The sequence below is a fragment of the Plecotus auritus genome (assembly GCF_963455305.1).
Source record: "Plecotus auritus genome assembly, chromosome: 1".
NCBI lineage: Eukaryota > Metazoa > Chordata > Mammalia > Chiroptera > Vespertilionidae > Plecotus > Plecotus auritus.
Window position 1 is genome coordinate 5,491,946 of NC_137770.1, and position 20,441 is coordinate 5,512,386.

The 20,441-nt window shown below is 54.2% G+C and overlaps 1 protein-coding gene across 5 annotated transcripts in view; it reads right to left on the bottom strand.

Moving 5' to 3' along the window:
• Positions 1-20,441, bottom strand: part of SERPINA11 (serpin family A member 11) — a 25,173-nt gene continuing 4,732 nt past the window's right edge. For 2 of the 5 annotated variants that reach the window (XM_080646424.1, XM_080646423.1), the window contains exons 3-7: positions 16,211-16,484; positions 12,726-12,873; positions 11,482-11,984; positions 8,120-8,162; positions 6,356-7,844 (exon numbers count right to left, since the gene is read on the bottom strand). In XM_080646424.1, coding sequence (XP_080502550.1) covers positions 11,781-11,984; positions 12,726-12,873; positions 16,211-16,484 — 626 coding nt within the window. In that variant the 3' untranslated portion in view covers positions 6,356-7,844; positions 8,120-8,162; positions 11,482-11,780. Of the gene's footprint in view, positions 167-525; positions 719-754; positions 2,242-6,355; positions 7,845-8,119; positions 8,163-11,481; positions 11,985-12,725; positions 12,874-16,210; positions 16,485-20,441 lie in introns of those variants that run through there. The other 3 variants (XM_080646426.1, XM_080646425.1, XM_080646427.1) reach the window with 2 other exon arrangements.

The window sequence follows — 20,441 nt, forward strand, 5'->3', positions numbered from 1 at the left end:
ATCTGTAAACATTTCAATGTTGAAAAACAAAAACATAATCACAGTAGTGCCACAATTTTTAAAAAGCAAACGCAAAAACGTAACCACAAAAACTCATGTCCGTAGTTCCATTGTCGGTGGAAATGGGGTCCCGCCACAGAGGCGCCAGGGAGGCATTTCTGGGGACCTGCACATGGGAGGGAGAGGGTTAGTGATAAGCTTTATTGGGATGGAAAGAAATGACCATCCCCAGGTTCCCGATGTCCCATCTCTGTTTGTCCTGCTTTCAAAAAAGCCCAGCCTCACCCTAGCTGGTGTGGCTCAGTGGAGAGAGCGTCGGCCTGTGGACTGAAGGGTCCTGAGTTCAATTCCAGTCAAGGGCACATGCCAGGTTGCAGGATCCATCCCCAGTAGGAGGCATGCAGGAGGCAGCCAATCCATGATTCTCTATCATCATTAATGTTTCTCTCCCCCCCCCTCTCTCCTTTCCTCTCTGAAATCAATAAAAATATATTTTAAAGAAAGAAAGAAAAAGCCCAGCCTCACCTACATCAGCCCCAGAAATAGGGCCAGCGTCCAGAAATCCTGTGCCGCTGCCTCAGTGCAGTTCTGACCCTGGCCCCTCCAGAAGCTCAGCTTCTGTTCCCCTCTGCGCTTCGGCGGGCACTGTGCCCAGGCACCGCTTGGAGCCCGTGTGGTCTGCTGAGCGCCCCAGCTGGCTGCCAGGCCCGTGTGGCTGCTATGGAGAGAACACAGGAATGAACAGGCCAGCGTGTATTACCGGGTGCGGGGGGCCACGGGACTGGATTTATTCTTACTAAGGTGTTAGTTACATGCGGTAATACCATAAATCCTAAATGCACAGCTCAATTCATCTTCACATCTGTGCACATCTGTGCACCCTCCTCTGATGCAGGCAGAGAGCGGATCTGTCACTCGGTCTCCCCATCTCCCCCAAAGGGAACTGCTCTTCATGGATTAGTTTCGCTCCTCGCAGAAGGGCATATGAACGACGGAACACGCTGTGTGCTTTGTGTGTGTCTGGCTTCTTTCGTTCACATGATGCTTTTGGAATTCACTGAAGTTGCTGCCTGTGTCGGCACATGTCCAGTTAGTCTCTCTGCTGAGAGAGGTCTGGGCTGTCAGCAGCCGTGACCATTCTGCACGCACTCCTGTGGCCATCACGTTCCGTGCCTGTGTGAACACGCGCACTTCTCCAGGTGAAATGGCGAGGTTTGGGCAGCGGCCGCTAAGCTTTAGAAGGCGCTGCTCTGCCCTCTCCATCTGCCTGACGTCCAGGAGCCCCCAGGACTGGAGTGGGAAGCTGTTCAAGTCCCAGGTCTGCCTTTAAGTGCCGAGACCTGAGTGGGGCCTCACCCACGTTGTGGGATGGGGATGGCCGTCGGGACCCCACGGGGCTCCAGTGGTGGTGGTGTCAGGATCCTTCCCCTGTCCCAGCCTCAAGCTGCATGACGTTATTTTTCTGGCGGGCAAGAGGAAATTAATTCAGTGACCTGGCTGGGAACAAGAAACAAAATTCCTCCAGGAATTTAGTGAGAAGTCAGTGATTTCCATTCCACTTAAGCAGGTGGGGGAAGAAGGGGGCTGGTATTTAAGTTTCCACTTTGCACAGTGTTGGCCAAGCAGGGCAAACATCGCTGGTCAACACTGCCTTCTGGGAAGAGGTCTGTGCTGAGCAAACACAGGTGTTTCCGGGCCTCCCCCGGCCCACAGCCCTCGCCCTCTGGCCTCCATGGGGCTAAACAGGAAGCAGGGAGGAGGGGGTTAAAGGAGAAGTGTCCTCCCTCCCAAAGGCTGGAGCCCCAGGCTCCTCAGGCAGGGTGGGGCCATTCAGGGGCTTGAAGGCAAGGCTTTACACACACACACACACACACATGCACACATACATGCAGACATGCACACACAGAAACCCATAGAGAGACATGCTGTCACCCCCACGTGGGACTCTGAGACTCCCTTTCTTGTATGAAAAGCTCTGGAAAAATGATGATCCAGATGCTGCCTGGGACAGGGTGGACTTTGGCAAGAACATGGATTTGGGGCCAGTCAGAGCAGCCTCAGTCCACAGTGGACACGTTACTTAACCCCTCCTGGCTTATCTGCAGGCGGAGAGCAGAGTGCCAAAGGCGTAGGGTGGTTTTAGGGTAACATAAAGGATGTGGGTAGAGGGCGGAGATCCAGCAGCAGCTCAGTAAATGCTGATTCCCTCTCTCCCTCTTCTCTCTTGGTGTTTGGTTTAACCTACATGTAAAGAAACAAAAGAAACCGGTCCACAATACACTGTCTAGGCCAAGAGCTTATACATCTAGAACCAAAGCCTAGGACAGGACGTCCTGGAAGGAGATAGGCCAGGGATTATGCGGGGATGCACCCCGATGAGCTGGCGTGCTGTCACTTTCTTCTGTGTATTCCCTGTGTAAATGTTCTCACAGCCGCAGTGAGTTGCTCTGTGAGAAAGCACATCCTTTTTATACAATATTCTTACTGCTTTCAGAGAGGAGGGGAGAGGGAGATGCAAACATCAGTGAGGAGAGAGAATCACTGATAGGCTGCCTCCTGCACGTCCCACACTGGGGATCAAGCCTGCAACCTGGGCATGTGCCCTGACCAGAATCAAACCGTAACTTCCTGGTTCTTAGGTGGATGCTCACCCACGGAGCCCCGCCGGCCGGGCAGAAAGCACCTGTAGGATTCCTTAGCTCCGTAACCAAGCAGGATGCTGATACACACCTTTTTTTTTTTTTTTTAATATATTTTATTTATTTGTTACAGAGAGGAAGGAAGAGGGATAGAGAGCCAGAAACATCGATGAGAGAGAAACATCGATCAGCTGCCTCCTGCACACCTCCCACTGGGGATGTGCCCACAACCAAGGCACACGCCCTTGACCGGAATCGAACCTGGGACCCTCCAGTCCACTGTCCGACGCTCTATCCACTGAGCCAAACCAGTTTCGGCTGATACACACCTTCTTGTTGGGTCTTTCGAAAAGGCGGCTTCTCTGGAGTTTCTCTTCGTGTCTGCGCTTCCCTCTGCCCCCTGACTAGCCCCGGGAGGTCCGCCAGTACCGGCTTCCATCCCGGTCAGCCGTTCAGTAGGAAGGCCATTCAGTCTCGGGGAGCCCAGCCACACAGTGGAGGCCAAACGAGATGCCAGCACACGGCCCGGCATGAGACTTTCCGGACAATGGGAGGGCAGCTTCCCGCCCTGCCATGTGCTGGGCACAGGCTCCGTGGCTGTGTCCTGCAGCCTCAGGGCAGCCCTGGGCCGTAGCCCCGCCTGTCATTGTCTTGCTGCAGGTGAGCAGCCGAAACTCAGGGAGTGTCAGGGACCTGCCCAGGTCTGCCTGGGAGAGCAGCATTCCTCCTCTGTCTGCACAGCTCAGTACGATCATCTTGTGCATCGTGCTCCTGCGGTGTTTGGCTTTGACCTAGCAGTTTGCATCACATACAGACCCCCTGGTGGGAGCGGAGGGCTCCCTGGGGATGGGAGCTCCTGGCTGGATTTCAGGGTTATCCTGTTTGCCTCATTAGCAAGGAAACCCAAAGCCTTATTCAGAGACGTAGGGAAATCCAGTGCTTTTGCATCCGAAGAACCTCTAGATGCAGAAGCAGCACCCAGCAAGGCCTGCCTCGGGGCCTTCGCCTTCGCAGTTACTCGTGCTGGTCGACGAGAGAGGCTGGAGTGGTCCTCCCCGTCAGGGCGGCCACGACTCACACTGACTTGTGGCTGAGGCTTCCTTCAGCCTCGGGGCCGGTGCTCCTCTGTTCACAGGAGAGAGACAGCGCCTCCAGTGGGCCTCTCCGTCTGTTTACCCCAGGGGTGGGCAAACTTTCTGACTCGAGGGCCACAATGGGTTCTTAAACTGGACCGGAGGGCCGGAACAAAAGCATGGATGGCGTGTTTGTGTGAACTAATATAAATTCAAAGTAAAGGAACGGAGGGGAGAGCAAGAGAACCGGATAGAACAGCCGGATCCGGCCCGCGGGCCGTCGTTTGCCCACGGCTGGTTTACACAGTGTGTCCCTGAGCACCTCGCTCAGCAGCACCGGGTTGAATCAACAAATACAAGCAGACATTTTAAAAAGGAGAGAAAGGTATTAGTAGGATTTTATAATCTTTCCACCTGCACTTGAGGAGATGCCCTGGACCCATGGCATCATGGGGTTTGCCAGGGTCGGACTACAGGTTTGAAAGCTCTTGAATTCCTCACCGGGAGCGTGGATGCCCAGGAATTGGGCCTGTCCCCTGCTCGGACTCGGCATCTATAACTTGATGCTTTGAGGTGGTGAGGTCTTGGGTGAGAAGACGTAACTACAGGGCGGGGCGAAAGGAGGCTTAGAGTTGGGGTGGGGAAGAATGCGGTAATGGATCCACAGTAGTACAAGGGAGCACTGTGTTCCCAGACTCACAGCCGTACGCCTCCCTGCCCTGTGCGAGTGACACGGGGCTGCTATGGATTTTCTAGCTCCAAAACCCCAACCCGGAGGTGCTCCTCTGGGCCCTGCCCCGTGTGGCAGAAGATGCAAGCGGACCCTGCTGAGCGGGGTGAGGTCTGCAGGGGGCACTCCCGCCTCCGTGCGGCCTGGCTGGGTGGCGCCAGGAGCTCCCGGCTCAGCGCGGTGCAGACCTTGTCACCTTCCCTGGACCGCGGAGGAGAGCGTGTCTGTCCCTGGGGTAGGGAGCAGGGCGGGGCTTCATATTTTTCATCCAAATTTTCCTCCTTTGTCCATGCTTTTCCCGAGCTTCTGTTAGTCCGGCTGTGTCCTCGAATACTTCCCCCAGCTCCGGGGTCCCAGGCTGACGTGGTGAATGGTCACGGAGTATGTTGTTCACAGCTTGCTTCCAGAACCGTGCGCTCAGCAGCCCAGCCGCGTTCTCAGAGGACGGCCTCACCCCACCCGGCTTTAGGGTAAAGGCTCTTCGCTGCGACGCAGGGCCTCAGACTGGGCGACTGACAGCAGCAGAAACCTGTTCCTCCCCGCCCTGGCGGCTGGAGGTCGAAGGTCAGGAGCCAGCATGGCCGGTTCCGCCGAGGGGCCTCTTTAGGGTTGCAGACCGCCATCTCTCATGTCCTCACACGGTGAAGAGGGTGAGAGGGCTCTCGGGGTCCCTTTTCTAAGGGCTCTGATCCCATTCACGAGGGCTCCACCCATATGACCTGGTCACCTACCAAAGGCCCCCACTCCTAACACCATCGTGTTGGGGATCAGAATGTCAGCATACAACTTGGGTGGAGATATACAGATGCTTAGTCCGCGGCATCTGCCTTTGACACCACAAGAGAGCGCGGGTCCGCAGGTAACAGCACTAGAGAGCAGGACTCCTGGGAGAGGGCCAGTGGGAGCCCAGAGGAGCACCAGGCCCTGCTCGGAGGCCAGGCCATGCCACCCAGGGGCCACGTCCTGTACTCGGCCCCTGCTGTGCTGGAACTCTGTCATGGAAGGCGCTGTTCGTTTACTGATTACCCACCGTCTCTGACAAGGCCTGGAACATGCTAGGTGTTTAAAAAGTACTCGCTGCTGGCGAATAACGTTGGTTGACCGGCTGTGTGATGAATACTCTCCCGCTGCTAGATTCATCCCTTGACATCTTAACTTAGTTTCTGTTCTAGAGTCAATTTTCATCCAAATCTGCAAGGTCACTCTTCATATTTTCTAGTTCCTTGCTGAAGTTGGAAAGGGTTATTTTTATCTTCAGAAATAGCGTTGGCTGGCTTTTGTTGGTAATTCCAGGCCATTGTTCTTGTCTGTTAGTTATGCTTATCTTTGTCCACGTCGCCCTGTCGCTTCTCATTCTGGCAGTTATCTTCGTGGGCCGGGCATTGCCCTTGGAAAAGCGTTGGAGGAAACAAGTTCAGGTCTAGGAGAACGGTGTCTCCTTCCAGATGGAGATGTTTGTTTCTCCCAGGTGTCTGGGAGGACCGCCCACTGGGCTCACCCTCATGCAGCTGAGGTCTGGCAATGACGCCTGGTTCACCCGAACCCCAGCTGCAGTCCTTTATGGCCCCACATCGGGTCCCCCGGTGAACTCGGCCTCTGCCCTTGGTGCACTCAGACTTCAACTTGTGTCACCCAGCTTGCCAAGGTCAGAGATGCTGCTGGGCCTTTGACCAGCTCTTCCAGATCAGCAGCCTTATCCTTGTGGCCTCAGTTTACCGTCCTGGAGTTTCAGCCTTTCCTGAACCTGGGCTCAGTAAGCCTCACTCATCTGTTAGCTTGGTGTTGATGCCTCAAGGAAGCTTTTTGAAAACTGTTTAATCCAGATATGTTCACTGTCTCTAGTGGGATGGCTGCTTCATACTACTTTTTCTGTCATGATCAGAAATGAAAGAAGGTTCATGTTGTTTATTTTTCACCTGTTTATTTGTTTTAAACCAAGTTGGTAACACTGGTTGTTCCTGGAAGGTAGGGCTATAGGAGAGTTTTGCTTCTTACATACCATTTGCATATAATTAAAAATTATAGTTCAAAAAATAAAAGAGAAAGTACATGCCAAGGACCTGCCGATGGGGGGCCCATGGTCACTGTTCAGAATGTGACCCTTTCTCCCGTGGCCTCCTCTCCCTCGTCCCTCGTCCGTCCGCCTTGCACCGGGATAACACTCGGTCTTTGTTCTGTCCCTGGAGCGGTGACCTCCGCTGTGGCAGGAACACCCCTCCTGCTCTCACTCCTCACTGCGCAGACCAGGCTCCTCCCCCAGGGCCGGGGGACGGGCATGTCCCTGGAAGAAGATGAGTGGCTTGGCGAAGCTGAGGCCCGGCCACTGCACCGTGGGAGAAACCCCACATCCGCAGGGAGTCTACCCTGGGGCCGCCGAGTGGTCACAGGGCTGCATAAATCACGCCAAAGACACCCTGATTTTATTGACGCTGTTAACCCAGAAATAAAAAGGCCTTCGAGAGGAGAGGCAGCAGCATTTACTTGAGATTTGAAAATAAGGAGTAGCTGTTTGGGGAACATTGACTCAGGCAGAAGGCCACCGTGTTCCATGCCGAGACAGAGACAATGGGCATTTGTGAGGAGGGACTGGGACGGTGACATCAGTGGAACGCTAAGCAGTGTTTTCGTTTGCAGCCCAGTGTCATGGGCCCGGAGTCATAATGACGGCTTTCTTGTCATCGCTGCCAACAGTTCTTAGGAAAACAAGGCTGCGCTGGCCCAGCCCCCAGGTCTGTTTTCCCGTTTTAACCTCGCACCGGTGTGAGGCACAGACGTGCAGGCAGTTCCTCGGGCGCGGCCTCCTACGCAGGTGGCAGTGGCGGGCTGGCCACGCTGCCAGCCTTTCCTTCTGAAAGACTTGCAGGAACGCTCTCAGCCTGAGCCTCGGGCGTCCACGGAGGGACGGACGGGTCCCCAGCCCCCACACCATGCCCGGCCTTGGCAGAATCTGCACCTGCTCTGGGGTGCAGCGCAGCATCTGAATTTTTTGACTTCATTTTCATTCAGTTGCAAATTCCATCCTACTTGATACTTGTTTTCATCTGGAAAATAGCTGGAGTGGAAATACCCTCCACCCCAGAGGAGGGGACACAGGTGCTTCTGCAACCTGCTCCGCCACAGGGGGGCGCGTGTCGGGGTCCCTTTTTCAGAGAAACAGCAACCTCCAGGCGATGTCCTCACGCAACGCAGCAAGGATTTACTTGTATTTAAATAACACAGCCTGGCTGGCATGACTCAGGGGCTGAGCCATGACCTATGAACCAGGAGGTCACGGTTTGATTCCCGGTCAGGGCACATACCTGGGTTGGGCGCTCAGTCTCCAGTGTGGGGCGTGCAAGAGGCAGTTGATCCACGATTCTCTCTCATCCTTGATGTTTCTATCTCTCTCCCTCTCCCACCTCTCTGAAATCAATAGAAATCTCTACTAATAAAAGGCCTGTGGCTGTGACGCCGTAATGCTGTCATGACCAAATGAGCAGCGGCTCTCGCGGCGGGCAAGGTGGGGCAGGAGCTGCTAGCTGCGGAGAGCTACAAGCGGCTGAGGGCGGGTCGCCAGCTATGAGTGGCGATGGGCGGGGCGGCCAGCTGAGGCATGTGGATGTGAGCTACTCGTGCACGATTTTGTGTGCACTAGGACTCTGGTATATTTAATAAGTAAGTAAATAAATAACACTTACCTGGCACTGAAGACGCACAGGTGCTTTCCACAAGTGTCTCTTCCTGCAGAAAGCAAAATAGAGCCGATGAAAGATGCTGTGCCAGTCGGGGTGCGGGGGTCAAGGTGAGCAGCGCGTGGCTGGTGCCTGTGCTGTGGCTGCAGGACATGATCTGTGATGGGGACGATCGTGGCTTGGGGAGGATAAGGCGCACATTGCCGGCGTTGGGATTCCAGAGGACTCCTAGGAGAGGGCCAGTGGGAGCCCAGAGGAGCACCAGGCCCTGCTCGGAGGCCAGGCCGTGCCACCCAGGGGCACGGGCCGGGGGAGCACAGGGCTGAGGGGGAGTCCTGGCCGGTGGCTGGGTTGGTTGGAGCATCATCCCACACACCAAAAGGTTGTGGGTTTGATTCCTGGTCAGGGCACCTACCTAGGTTGTGGGTTTGGTCCCGGGTTGGAGTGTGTATGGGAGGCAATGGGTCGATGTTTCTCACTCACATGGATAATTCTCTCTATCTTTTTCCCTTTTTTTTTCTCTAAAATCAACAAACATATATCCTTGGGTGAAGATTAAAAAGAAAAAGCTGGCCCTGGCTGGTTTGACTCAGTGGATAGAGCATTGGCCTGCAGACTTAAGGGTCCCGGGTTCGATTGCAGTCAGGGGCACATTCCTGTGGTTGCGGGCTTGATCCCCAGTAGGGGGGTGTACAGGAGGCAGCCGATCAATGATTCTCTCTCATCATTGATGTTTCTATCTCCCTCTCTTTTCCTATCTGAAATCAATAAAAATATATATATAAAAAGAAAAAAAACGAAAGAAAAAGGGCTGAGTGGGAGCTCAACTCCTTATGGGAAAACCCAGTTTCAGCCATAGACCAGCAGAACCAAAGTACTACTAATATGGGAGCATTATTTCAGAAACTCTCTTTCAGAAATTCTGTCAGTCAAAATAGCATCCTAACATGTTTTTTTACATTTCTGACACTAAATGTAAGGCCTAGTATCCTATATAATGAAAGGGTAATATGCAAATTGACCCTAAGGGAGGAATGACCAGTCACTATGACGCTCACTGACCACCAGGGGGCAGACACTCAGGAGCTGCCCCCTGGTGGTCAGTGCGCTCCCACAGGAGGAGTGCTGCTCAGCCAGAAGCTGGGCTCGCAGCTGGCGAGCGCAGTGACGGTGGCAGGAACCTCTCCTACCTCCTTGGCAGCGCTAAGGAGCAGCGAGCAGGAGGGTGGTAAGGAGCAAGGGGTCCTGGGACCCCTGAGGGCTCCCGGACCGCGAGAAGGCACAGGCCAGGCTGAGGGACCACCCCCCCCCCCCCGAGTGCATGAATTTCGTGCACCGGGCCTCTAGTATAGGAATAGAGCAGTATATTCAAATAAAAGAAAACTAATATATATGCAGTATCATACTCTGTAAATTCCAATAATTAATTTTATCTTGAGCGGTTCAGTGAGTGAGCCACTTTCTCTTTTCTCCTGGGTCTGATCAGTATCGATGTAGGCCCTCTCCTCCAAGTTTACTCTTCCCCGCGGCTCTGTGACAATGGCCTTGGTTCCTGTGAGCGTTTTCCCTGCTCAGTGGGCCTGCTAAGCCTTCTCAGTAGGGGATGCTAGAGGGAGGGGCATTGCAGGATGAGGCTGGCTTCCATGGGGCTTCTGGCTGCTGCTCAGGCCTGTGGTGGTTGGTGTGTGGGGGAAGGATTGCAGTGAGGGTGTGAGGACATCCAGGACGTGCTGGAAACGTGCGGTCCTTCGGCCACCTGGCCCCGGCGCCGTGACCGCCATAACCTAGCGCCCTCCACACAGTTGGTGAGCCGTAGGCTCCTGTCCACACTGGAGCCCCCACTCCCTCTGCCCACCTTCCCCTTTGGACTTCTGTGTCCCGTGGCCCTGCTGACGCTGTGGTCCTGCTGACACTGACACCAGAGCCCTTACTCCCTCTGTACGTCCGGCTGTGGCCTGTGTGTGCCTCGGACAGCTGCCTCCCCAGGGCCCAGGGGCTGCCTCCCAGCTGTGGCCCCGGAGAACCAGTGCTCTGACACCATGGGCTGCAACAGCACCTTTCCCATGCGAACTGAGCCCCTCGGGGGGGCGGGGAGCCTCCTTGGATATTCCACCAGCCCTCCTGTTTTCTCTAACCAGGCTCACTGGTCCCTCTACCCCGACGCCAGACCAGCCTGCCCTCTAGCTCGATGGAATTTTCTTCTGACCCCTCGTAAGTGCTGGCCATACACGCTCCTCCCTGGGTTACTGGATTTAGCAAGTGAAAATATAGCACACCCTGTTCATTTGAAATTATGTAAACAAAAGTTTTTAGTACAAGTGTGTCCCAAATATTGCTTGGGCTATATTTACACGAAAAGGTTACTTGTTGAAATTCAGGGTTAACTTCCCCTCCCACAGCTGCTCCTCAGCCCAGCCTCCAGGGAGAAGAGGGCATGCATCAGCCACCCTCTCTAACCAGCAGGGGGCAGCACTAGCCTTGAAGGCAGTGGGTGTGGGTTTTTCCTCTCTGTGCCTCTCTGTGTAAACGGTGGATGGTAAGACAGGCTTAAGTTACCCTTTATCCCTCTATCTGAGGGATCCCCATTACTTTGACAAACATTCCCCCCTCCCTAAACACAGAGTTGATCAAGGCATCTCCAAGACTCAGTATTGCCTCATTAATCTTACTCTATTTGGTGTAAGCGGATGGATTTCTCTGCCCAGGCTATCCCGATGTTATTTAAACATTTAGTGGCCTGAACATTTTGTAGGGGTTGAAAACGGGTGGCCCACAAACTGAATTTGACACTTGGCCTTGGAAACTTTACCCATGAGTGCAAACCCTGCGGGTTAGCATGTAAGCCAACGAGCAAGCTCTCGTGTCTGTTCTTTCTGCGCCTGGAGAAGGCTCTGCGCCCCACTCGCCTTCTGACCGCCCATCTTCCTGCAGCAGGTGGTCCACCCTGTGCTTGCAGCTGAGGTGACAGCCCTCTGTGTCTCCCCCAGTTCCAGGCAGAGGCCCCTTTAAGACTCAGGGACACGCTTGTGGGCGAGGGACTTCTGACCTCTGCAGGACGCTCCACGGCGACCAGTACTGCCCCAGTCCATCCCACTAACCACAGGTTCGGCCCACACCCATTGGCTCCTGGCCCTGTTAACCCTCCCACTTCCTTTGACCTTGGGTTGCCCTTGGACATGTGACTGCCCATGTTGGACTGGCCCATCCTCCCACCCTCGTCTGCATGGAGCATGGTACCAGGTGCCTGCCCTGGCACCCACCTCCTCCCAAGGGATCTGCCCTGGCGCCTGGGCAGTGACATTCCAGGACGCCCTCGCTTTGCGTTAGAGCTGACGGTGGCCCCTGGGAAGGGAGAGAGAGCCTCTGACCTCTCCTGATGTCCTTTGCGCCTTTTCCTGGGACACTTGGTGATGGCGGTGAGGACGTCTTCCAGGACATAACATGGAGCTCTTCTTGTCAACTTTCTGACCACAGGTGAAGGCGACACCGATTCAAGGGGATTGTGGGGGAAAGAGGGGCAACGTGGAGCCGCCCTCCTGGTGAGCATTGATCTCAGTGCTCACAGCGCCCCAGGCAACTTTATTCGGGTCTCTGCACACGGATGAACGGTCCTCCCACCGGCCTGCGGGTTTGCAGGGGCGACGGGACCCTCCTGCCTGCCCCCGCGTCAGCCTGCCGCCGGGTTGGCGACCTTTCCCAGGAGGAGTAAGCTCTGGGTGGCCACCTCCCAGACAAGCACCAGGAAAGGCCTGTTGAAATGGGCGTGCGGGGCCCACGTCACGTTCAGAGGCCGGGGCTGGGAGAGGAGGCCGGAGGCAGCCCCGGCCTTGGTTCCCCGCTCACTCATGTCCATGGCTGCCTTGTGCGACACCTAGAAGAGAGGGCAGGGACAGCTGGGGACACTCCAAGGGCAGAGTCTGCCCTGTGGGACACCAGGAGAGGCAGGCAGAGCCCGCCTGTCCAGGTCTCCCAGGCCCCCAGCAACTCCAGCTTCGTGTTAATTTCCTCCTCTCCCCATCGTCCCCCCGCCATGTTCTGGGGGCTCGCCCTGAAGGTGCATTTGCTCCATGGTGGGGAGACCAGCGAGCCTGGACCAGGCCGCAGAAACCCAACAGCGCCCTCCGGAACGTTCTCAGCCCCCGGGAGCCTGTGGCAGAGGCCCCGGTGTCATTTTCCACCCCCAGCTGCACGTCCTCTCGCTAAGCCTCCGTTTTCTCATCTCTACAATGGCCTGCTCGGCCTCAGTCAGCGGTTCAGATGCACTCCGTGGAACCGGCTGCCTGTGGTGCTGGCCCTCTGCTCTCCTCAGCTCTGATGAAGGCAAACGGAGTCGCTGCCTGTCCTAGGAGGAAGTGTAGGGGACAGAGCAAAGTTGTCCCACACCAGGAAATAGAGCTCCGTGGATGTCCCTGAATGTGTGTCTTCTCTACTCTGGACTCGGTCTCCTTGCTCTGAGGACTGGAAGGGTGCTGCCAGGAAAGGGAGCCTCACAGGTTGTGGCATTCAAGAACCGGAATAGGAAAGCGAAAGGAGAACTTGACTTTCAAATCTACCCTTCATGTCAAGGGGGAGAAGGGCCTCTCCCACGTGCCCGGCCCGATCGCCTCCGTACCCGGAAGATGGTTCCATTCAGCCGCCCAGGGACCCCCAGCAAGTCGGCTCCTAAGTTGAAAACGTTGCCGAGCCCGATGTGGGGAAGTATCTCTTCCAGGTTATATGCTCCGGAAATGGCAAACCTTGGCAAGTGCAAGTCCAGCAGGCTGCGGAGAGAACCAGACAGGGAGGCCCCACCCTGGCCGTGGGCAGCCTGTGCTCTGGCAGGAAGAAGTGCTTCCCAGAGTGGGGGAAATCAGCCTTCCCGGGACACTGCCTGCTGTGCCAGAACATTCCACAGCCCACAGCCCACAGCCCTTCTCCTCGGACATTGCAGAGCTCCGTGGCCTCTTCCCAGAGCCCTTCAGGCCTCTCCGTCTGATCTGAGCAGGGGCACCGCCCTCTGTCCTCATCCTCGGCATGGTGAGGGGGCTTTTTAGACGCTTGGCACTGGGCCAGGGTTTTTACCCAGCGGAACTGCTCCGATCCACATACTGCCCAATTAAGGCCACTGTTAACGTTCTCCTACTCCACGTCTGCTCATCAGCAAGTTCTGTCGGCCCAGCCTCTGAACTACTTCCTAAGCCCGTCTATTGGCAGCCCCTCTACAAGCCCTCCGCCTCTCACTGTCGGAGCTTCAGGGTCTGATGAGAGGCTGTGACCGTCAAGCGTGGGCACCGATCGCTAGCGTGACTCTCCGCTCCTGACTCGCCTTGGCCAGCATTTCCTGGCTTCACATTGCAGGTTCTTTGAACACAGAGCAAACCTGTCCTTTTCTTCGGGGGGTTGTTCTTCTCAGTTACTCGGCAGTTACCGGGGGTACCTGCAAGCTGGGCTGGTGAATGACCAGCTCAGACACGCCGGCCTCGAATGAACCAGCTTGGAGACCCCATTTCAGGTTAGGGGATCCTTACCACTCTAACTCCTGGGGGCAGTGTGAGGTCCAGACGCCCATGTGAAGTGGGGGCAGTTGGAAGTTGGGGTTAAACTGTAAAAAGGAGGATACAGAGATGGAGAGCAGGGCAGGCCCCATCCTTGAGGGGGGTTTGAGTAGAGTCGCCTCCGTACCCGGAAGATGGTTCCATTCAGCCACCCAGGGACCCCCAGCAAGTCGGCTCCTAAGTTGAAAACGTTGCTGAGCCCAATGTGGGAAAGTATCTCTTCCGGGTTATATGCTCCAGAAATGGCAAACCTTGGCAAGTGCAAGTCCAGCAGGCTGCCGGACACACCCCAGGTGTCCAGCCAATGTGAGTGAAGAAGGAAGTTACCAGAAAGTGTGATTTCCCCAGGCGAGCTAACCCTCCTCCCAGCTGGATGGACGGAGGGAGACCAGGCCAAGGCGGGGTGGGGGGTGGTGGTGGAGGCGGCGTGTGCGGTTGGGGGTGGGGTGGGGGAGGCCTGAAGTTTTCATGCTGAAAGCCCATTAAAATGCTGCTCTAAAATTATAACTCTGGCCTGAGAAACCTCTGAGATTTAGGAAAGTCACTTGGGTTGGTTTTGCTTCTTGAAGGGCCAAGTAAGAGGTCAAAACAGACCCATCCCGAAGGAAAACCTATTGGTCTAGAACAGCGGTGGGCAAACTACAGCCCGCTGGCCAGATCCGGCCCATTCAGCTGTTCTATCCGGCCCGCGGAGCCCAAAGAGCGGAGGGTTCTCTTGCTCTCCCCTCCGCTCCTTTACTTTGAATTTATATTAGTTCACACAAACACTCCATTCATGCTTTTGTTCCGGCCCTCTGGTCCAGTTTAAGAACCCATTGTGGCCCTCGAGTAAAAAAGTTTGCCCACCCCTGCTCTAGAAGATCCTATGAGACATCCTCATGAGAGGGGGAAGGGGCGGGCTCACCCCAAGGGAGCTGAGATGATGGGGTTGGACTCAGAACCTGACCGGAGCTATGTAGATTCATAGACAACAAGGAAACTTCCTTAGACCCTGGCCTCTGTCCTTGACCCATATCTCTTTTATTTGGTGCTTGAATCTCTGCCCAAACACAAAACACCCTTTACTCTCCCTGCAACCTCGGTGTGGTTGGGGTGCTGAGCGAAGGCTGGTAGTAGGCTAGAGATGGATCAGGAGGTTTGTTTGTACCCCGCCCCTCGACTCTGGTGGATTCTGTGACTGCTCTGGCCAACAGGACAGGGCAGAAGTGATCCTTCCAAGTCAAGGCCTTAGAGAGCAGGAGCTTTCACTCCGTGTCTCCTTGGAGCCCCAGCTGCCGTCTTACCTAATAATAGACAAACATGCTAATTAACCGTACCTTCACGACGCCCAGAGCCAACCAGGAGTGAGTAACCAACAAAGATGGAGGTTAATTTGCATATGCAGCCACCAAGTGTCCTGCCCCGTCCCTGGCCGCTCTGGGCCTCTGAGCAGCGTAGGAAGGTAGAAAGGCAGCTCCGGACCAGAGTGAAGGCGGTGCCGGCAGCCAGGGAAAGGAAGGCCCATTCTTGCACGATCAGGCTTCTAGTGCAACAATATCAGTGATGCTGAGCTGCTCTGCAGAAGACCAAGCTAGCTTTGTGGAGACGCTTGATGGACACAGAGAGAAGGCCCAGCTGGCTTCATGGAGACGCTGCATGGAGACAGACAGATGCCTGCCCAGCCCTTAGCTGAGACACCACCAAGCCCAGGCACCAGACATCTGAGCGGAGGAGTCTTCATGCCCCAGCCCTGGCCATCATCTGACTCCAACACAGGAGAGACCCTGAGTCAGAACTGCCCAGCGAGGCCGGTCCACTCACAGAATGGAGAGATAGGTGATGTTGTTTCCCAAGCCACTCCATTTTGGGGTGGTTAGTTAGCAGCAGAGATCATTAGAACTCAAGGCCAGCTTTCATCCCAGGGTGCCTCATAAGGGACAATACACCCCAAGAAGGAGTTGGCTCTTGAAGGGGTCTAGCCAAACTGGAAAAGACTGACACTACTGTGAGAGCCACAAACGGACAAGCAAGTGAGACAGGAGGGGTCAGATTGCGATCCCATTAAACTGGGATCTGACTTACAGTGCTGTCCTTGGTACTGAATTTCCTTAAGAAATGTTTAATCAACAAAAAGATGCACTTTTAAGAAATTGACACTGTCCTGTGGGAGTCATAATTATTCTTATAACTGTCCTTGACCTGACTTTTTGCCACAGCTGACTGCCTTCCGACAGTAAAGCATGATTTGGACAAAGGGAGAAGCAAGGGAAGGGAGGCTGGGCAGCAAGAGGCCCGGGAGGGCCTAGAAGGACTCAGCCCTTACTTCCCCTGTGAGCACTTCTCACGCGCCTGGTCGCTCCTCAGTGCTCCATGTGTGTTCACTCAGTTAATCCTCCAAACAACCCAGTGCGGCCGTTACCAGGGCCTCGGTGTACAGAGGAGGAAATCTGAGGGCCGGAAGGTCAGAAGGTTGCCCAGGCTCACAGCTGGTCAACTTAACCTAGGGTTGGCCTCTTGCACTTGGAGGTAAGAACTGCTCGGGCCCTGCACCAGGTGTGCCGGAGACCTGCTCCTCGTCCCTTACCTGGGCAGGAGCAGCTGGCTCCAAGTCCGCAGCGTCTCGGGCTGCAGTGCGGCCTCCACCTGCTGCATTCGCCCCGGGTCCGGGAGGATGAGCAGGGCCAGCGCGTTGCCGCTGTGCTCGACCTGCAGCACCGTGCAGGCCCGCTCCTGGTCGTACAGGAACCTGTGCACTTCCTTCTGGTGCATCATAGGGACGCGGAGGGAGGGCCTCTCGTTCACGAAGGAGCTCTCCTGCTTCTGGGTCTGGTAGCGATGGAAAGGATGCTTCCACTTGGCTTAGGACACAAAACCCATAGATCCGTGAGGACACAGAACCCATAGAACCATGAGAATATAAAACACATAGAACCGTGAGGACACAGAACCCATAGATCCGTGAGGACACAGAACCCGTAGATCCGTGAGGACACAGAACCCATAGAATGGTGAGGACACAGAACCCATAGATCCATGAGGACACAGAACCCATAGAATGGTGAGGACACAGAACCCATAGATCCATGAGGACACAGAACCCATAGAATGGTGAGGACACAGAACCCATAGAATGGTGAGGACACAGAACCCGTAGATCCGTGAGGACACAGAACCCGTAGATCCGTGAGGACACAGAACCCATAGATCCGTGAGGACACAGAACCCGTAGATCCATGAGGACACAGAACCCATAGAATGGTGAGGACACAGAACCCATAGAATGGTGAGGACACAGAACCCGTAGATCCGTGAGGACACAGAACCCATAGAACCATGAGAATATAAAACACATAGAACCGTGAGGACACAGAACCCATAGAATGGTGAGGACACAGAACCCGTAGATCCGTGAGGACACAGAACCCGTAGATCCGTGAGGACACAGAACCCGTAGATCCGTGAGGACACAGAACCCGTAGATCCGTGAGGACACAGAACCCGTAGATCCGTGAGGACACAGAACCCATAGAATGGTGAGGACACAGAACCCATAGAATGGTGAGGACACAGAACCCGTAGATCCGTGAGGACACAGAACCCATAGAACCATGAGAATATAAAACACATAGAACCGTGAGGACACAGAACCCGTAGATCCGTGAGGACACAGAACCCGTAGATCCGTGAGGACACAGAACCCGTAGATCCGTGAGGACACAGAACCCGTAGATCCGTGAGGACACAGAACCCATAGAATGGTGAGGACACAGAACCCATAGAATGGTGAGGACACAGAACCCGTAGATCCGTGAGGACACAGAACCCGTAGATCCGTGAGGACACAGAACCCGTAGATCTGTGAGGACACAGAACCCATAGATCCATGAGGACACAGAACCCATAGAATGGTGAGGACACAGAACCCGTAGATCCGTGAGGACACAGAACCCGTAGATCCGTGAGGACACAGAACCCGTAGATCTGTGAGGACACAGAACCCATAGATCCATGAAGACACAGAACCCGTAGATCTGTGAGGACACAGAACCCATAGAATGGTGAGGACACAGAACCCGTAGATCCGTGAGGACACAGAACCCATAGATCTGTGAGGACACAGAACCCGTAGATCCGTGAGGACACACTCCAAGGCAGCACTGGGCAGACAGACTCTAAGCCACTCTGCTCTGGTGACTTCCTCTTGGGAACATAATCTAAGGCACAGACACAGGCTCAGGAGGCCAGGATGCAGGTCCGGCTCAGTCCTCAGGACACATCCCCGGCCTGAACTCTTAACGGCCAGTGATTTCCTTTCCTTTCAGAACAACTTAGCTTTCAAGAGGCAAAAAGGTCCTATTTCGATCTACCTACTCAGCACCTTCCCTGTGCAATGCATTATCTCTTTATGTCTTCATCAGAATTAACAGTAAGCAAGTATTATAATCTCCGGGTCAGAGATGAGGATTGAGCCTCTGGGAATGTGGGGAAACATCCTCAATGTGCAGACCCACTCGGTGCTGGAGCAGGGATCAAGGCTGCCTCTGACTCCACAGCTCGTATTTGCAAACAGAGCTGGCCCGTCCCTGCCCAGCTGCCTCTAGACAACAATCTTCAACAAAGAAGACGGAGGGCCACCCTCTCCCTCCCAACTCCCTAATATTCAGACTGGAAAAAGGAAAGAAGTTAGTTAATAACGTATAGTACATAATGCAGAAGCCCCATAAGGCACAGTTAGAAATGCAGAATTTGGTGCTCATGGTTTTGTCCAGGTGTGGTATCATCTCTCTAGTTATAACCTCCACCCACATCCCATCCTGACTTGGCCTCTTGAAAGTGCTGGCTTTGGCGACGGGGGAGGGACTGGCTCGTCCTGTCCCCGCCGTCCACACCCAACCAATGACCAAGTGTCGCCGATCCTCTCCCCGCAGCTGCAGCTGTATCCAAGGCCGCCCTCTTTCTCACTTGGTTCCACTTTAAGAACGTCCTAACCTGTCTCTCCAGCCTCACTTCCCCCACCCATTTTCCACGTTGTAGCCAGACTGATCTTCCTCCAAGCAGACGTGGGCATGCCCTTCCCTATTCCAGCTGTGTGGGAATCCTGGGTCTCAGAGACAGTCTAGGACTCTCAGCACAGCTCCGGCCCATCTCCCTGCAGCTCTCGCACTGCCCCAGGCATGCCCCAGGTCCTTCTGTTTCAGTCCAACCGATGTGCTTCATTCCCAAGAACACGTGGTGTCTCTGTAACTGGGGCTTCTACTTATGCTGTTGTCTCTTCTGAAACCCCTTCTCTCCGCCTCTCCTGCAGCTTCATTCTTCATGTCCGGCTTAGATTCCTTCTCTCCCAGGGAGCCTCCCGCCACTCCCCAAGTCTGGGCGAGGGTCTCTGCAGGAGCCCATGGCACCCACTCCTCCTCCTTCAGAGTGCCATTTTCCCACTGAGCTGTGACTGCCTTTTTTCCTCATCTACAGCGCACGTGCAGCCCTGCCTACAGTGGGGAACTGTCTCTTCTCATAAATCTCCCAAGTCCTCTCCCCCAGCCTTCCTCATGGGAAAAACATCAAACAAATCCCCACTGAGGGGTATTCTACGAAACACCTGCCATCCTCCTCCCCATCAGCATGGCCATTAACAGCAAGGAAAGGGTTAGGGTTAGGGTTAGGGTTAGGGTTAGGCGAAACTGTCCCCGCCAAGAGGAGCCGACATTGACATGACTGAGTGAAAGGTAGATCATGGGTGGGGCCTTGGAATAGGAAAAACATTAGGTGAAAACGCAAAAGGCTGAAAAGTATAAAGGTATATGTACGAATTCAGGAAATAACTGAAGTAAAAAAGAATCCTAAAAGTGTGACATGTTCAATGCAACAGTCAAAATTATTAATGACACTAAAACATAAGTGTGAAATAATATATACAGGACGAGAGCGTTTGTGTAAAATCTTTACACACATAGTGTGTCACGGATGATGTACACACCCTTAATGAGCTCACGGTGCGCACACATGGGTGAGGAGGATGCACACCTGCCCGAGGACAGTGCCAGCCTCCGGGAGGGACGGAGGGAAGGGAAGGGGACTAGGAAAGCATTACAAAGAAATTGAACTTTATCTGTCGTATTTTTTAAAAGTCTGAATCAAATGGTAAAATGCTAATGTGTTCATTCTTGGTGGGAGGAATGTATGGTGGTTTTATGTTATTTTTTATGTATTTCTCTATGTTTGAAATCAATAATAATAATATAAAAAATAAAATATTTGCCCAGCCAGTGTTGCTCAGTGGTTGAGCGTTACCTATGAACCAGGAGGTCACGGTTAGATTCCCAGTCAGGGCATGTGCCGGGGTTGTGGGCTCCATCCCCAGTAGGGGGTATGCAGGAGGCAGCTGAGCGATGATTCTCATCACTGACGTTTCTATTTCTCTCTTTCTCTTCATTCCTCTCTGAAATAAAAATATATATAAATAAATAAAATATTTTTCTAAAATTGAATTATTAATAGAAAAGAGACTAAGTGTAACAAAAAGAATCAGAATAAAAATAGAAGAGAAAAAACCATGGCAAGAGAAACCACGTATTTGCAAATGAAGAAGTAGTGGTATAAAAACATTATTGAAGTACTAGAGGCTCAGTGCATGAAATTTGTGCACTGGGGGTGGAGGTCCCTCAGCCCAGCCTGCGCCCTCTCGCAGTCCAGGAGCCCCTGCCGGGAGTAGGCCTAAGTCGGCCGTCGGACATCCTTAGCATTACCGCGGAGGTGGGAGAGGTTCCCGCCACCGCCGCTGTGCTCCCCAGCCGTGAGCCTGGCTTCTGGCTAAGTGG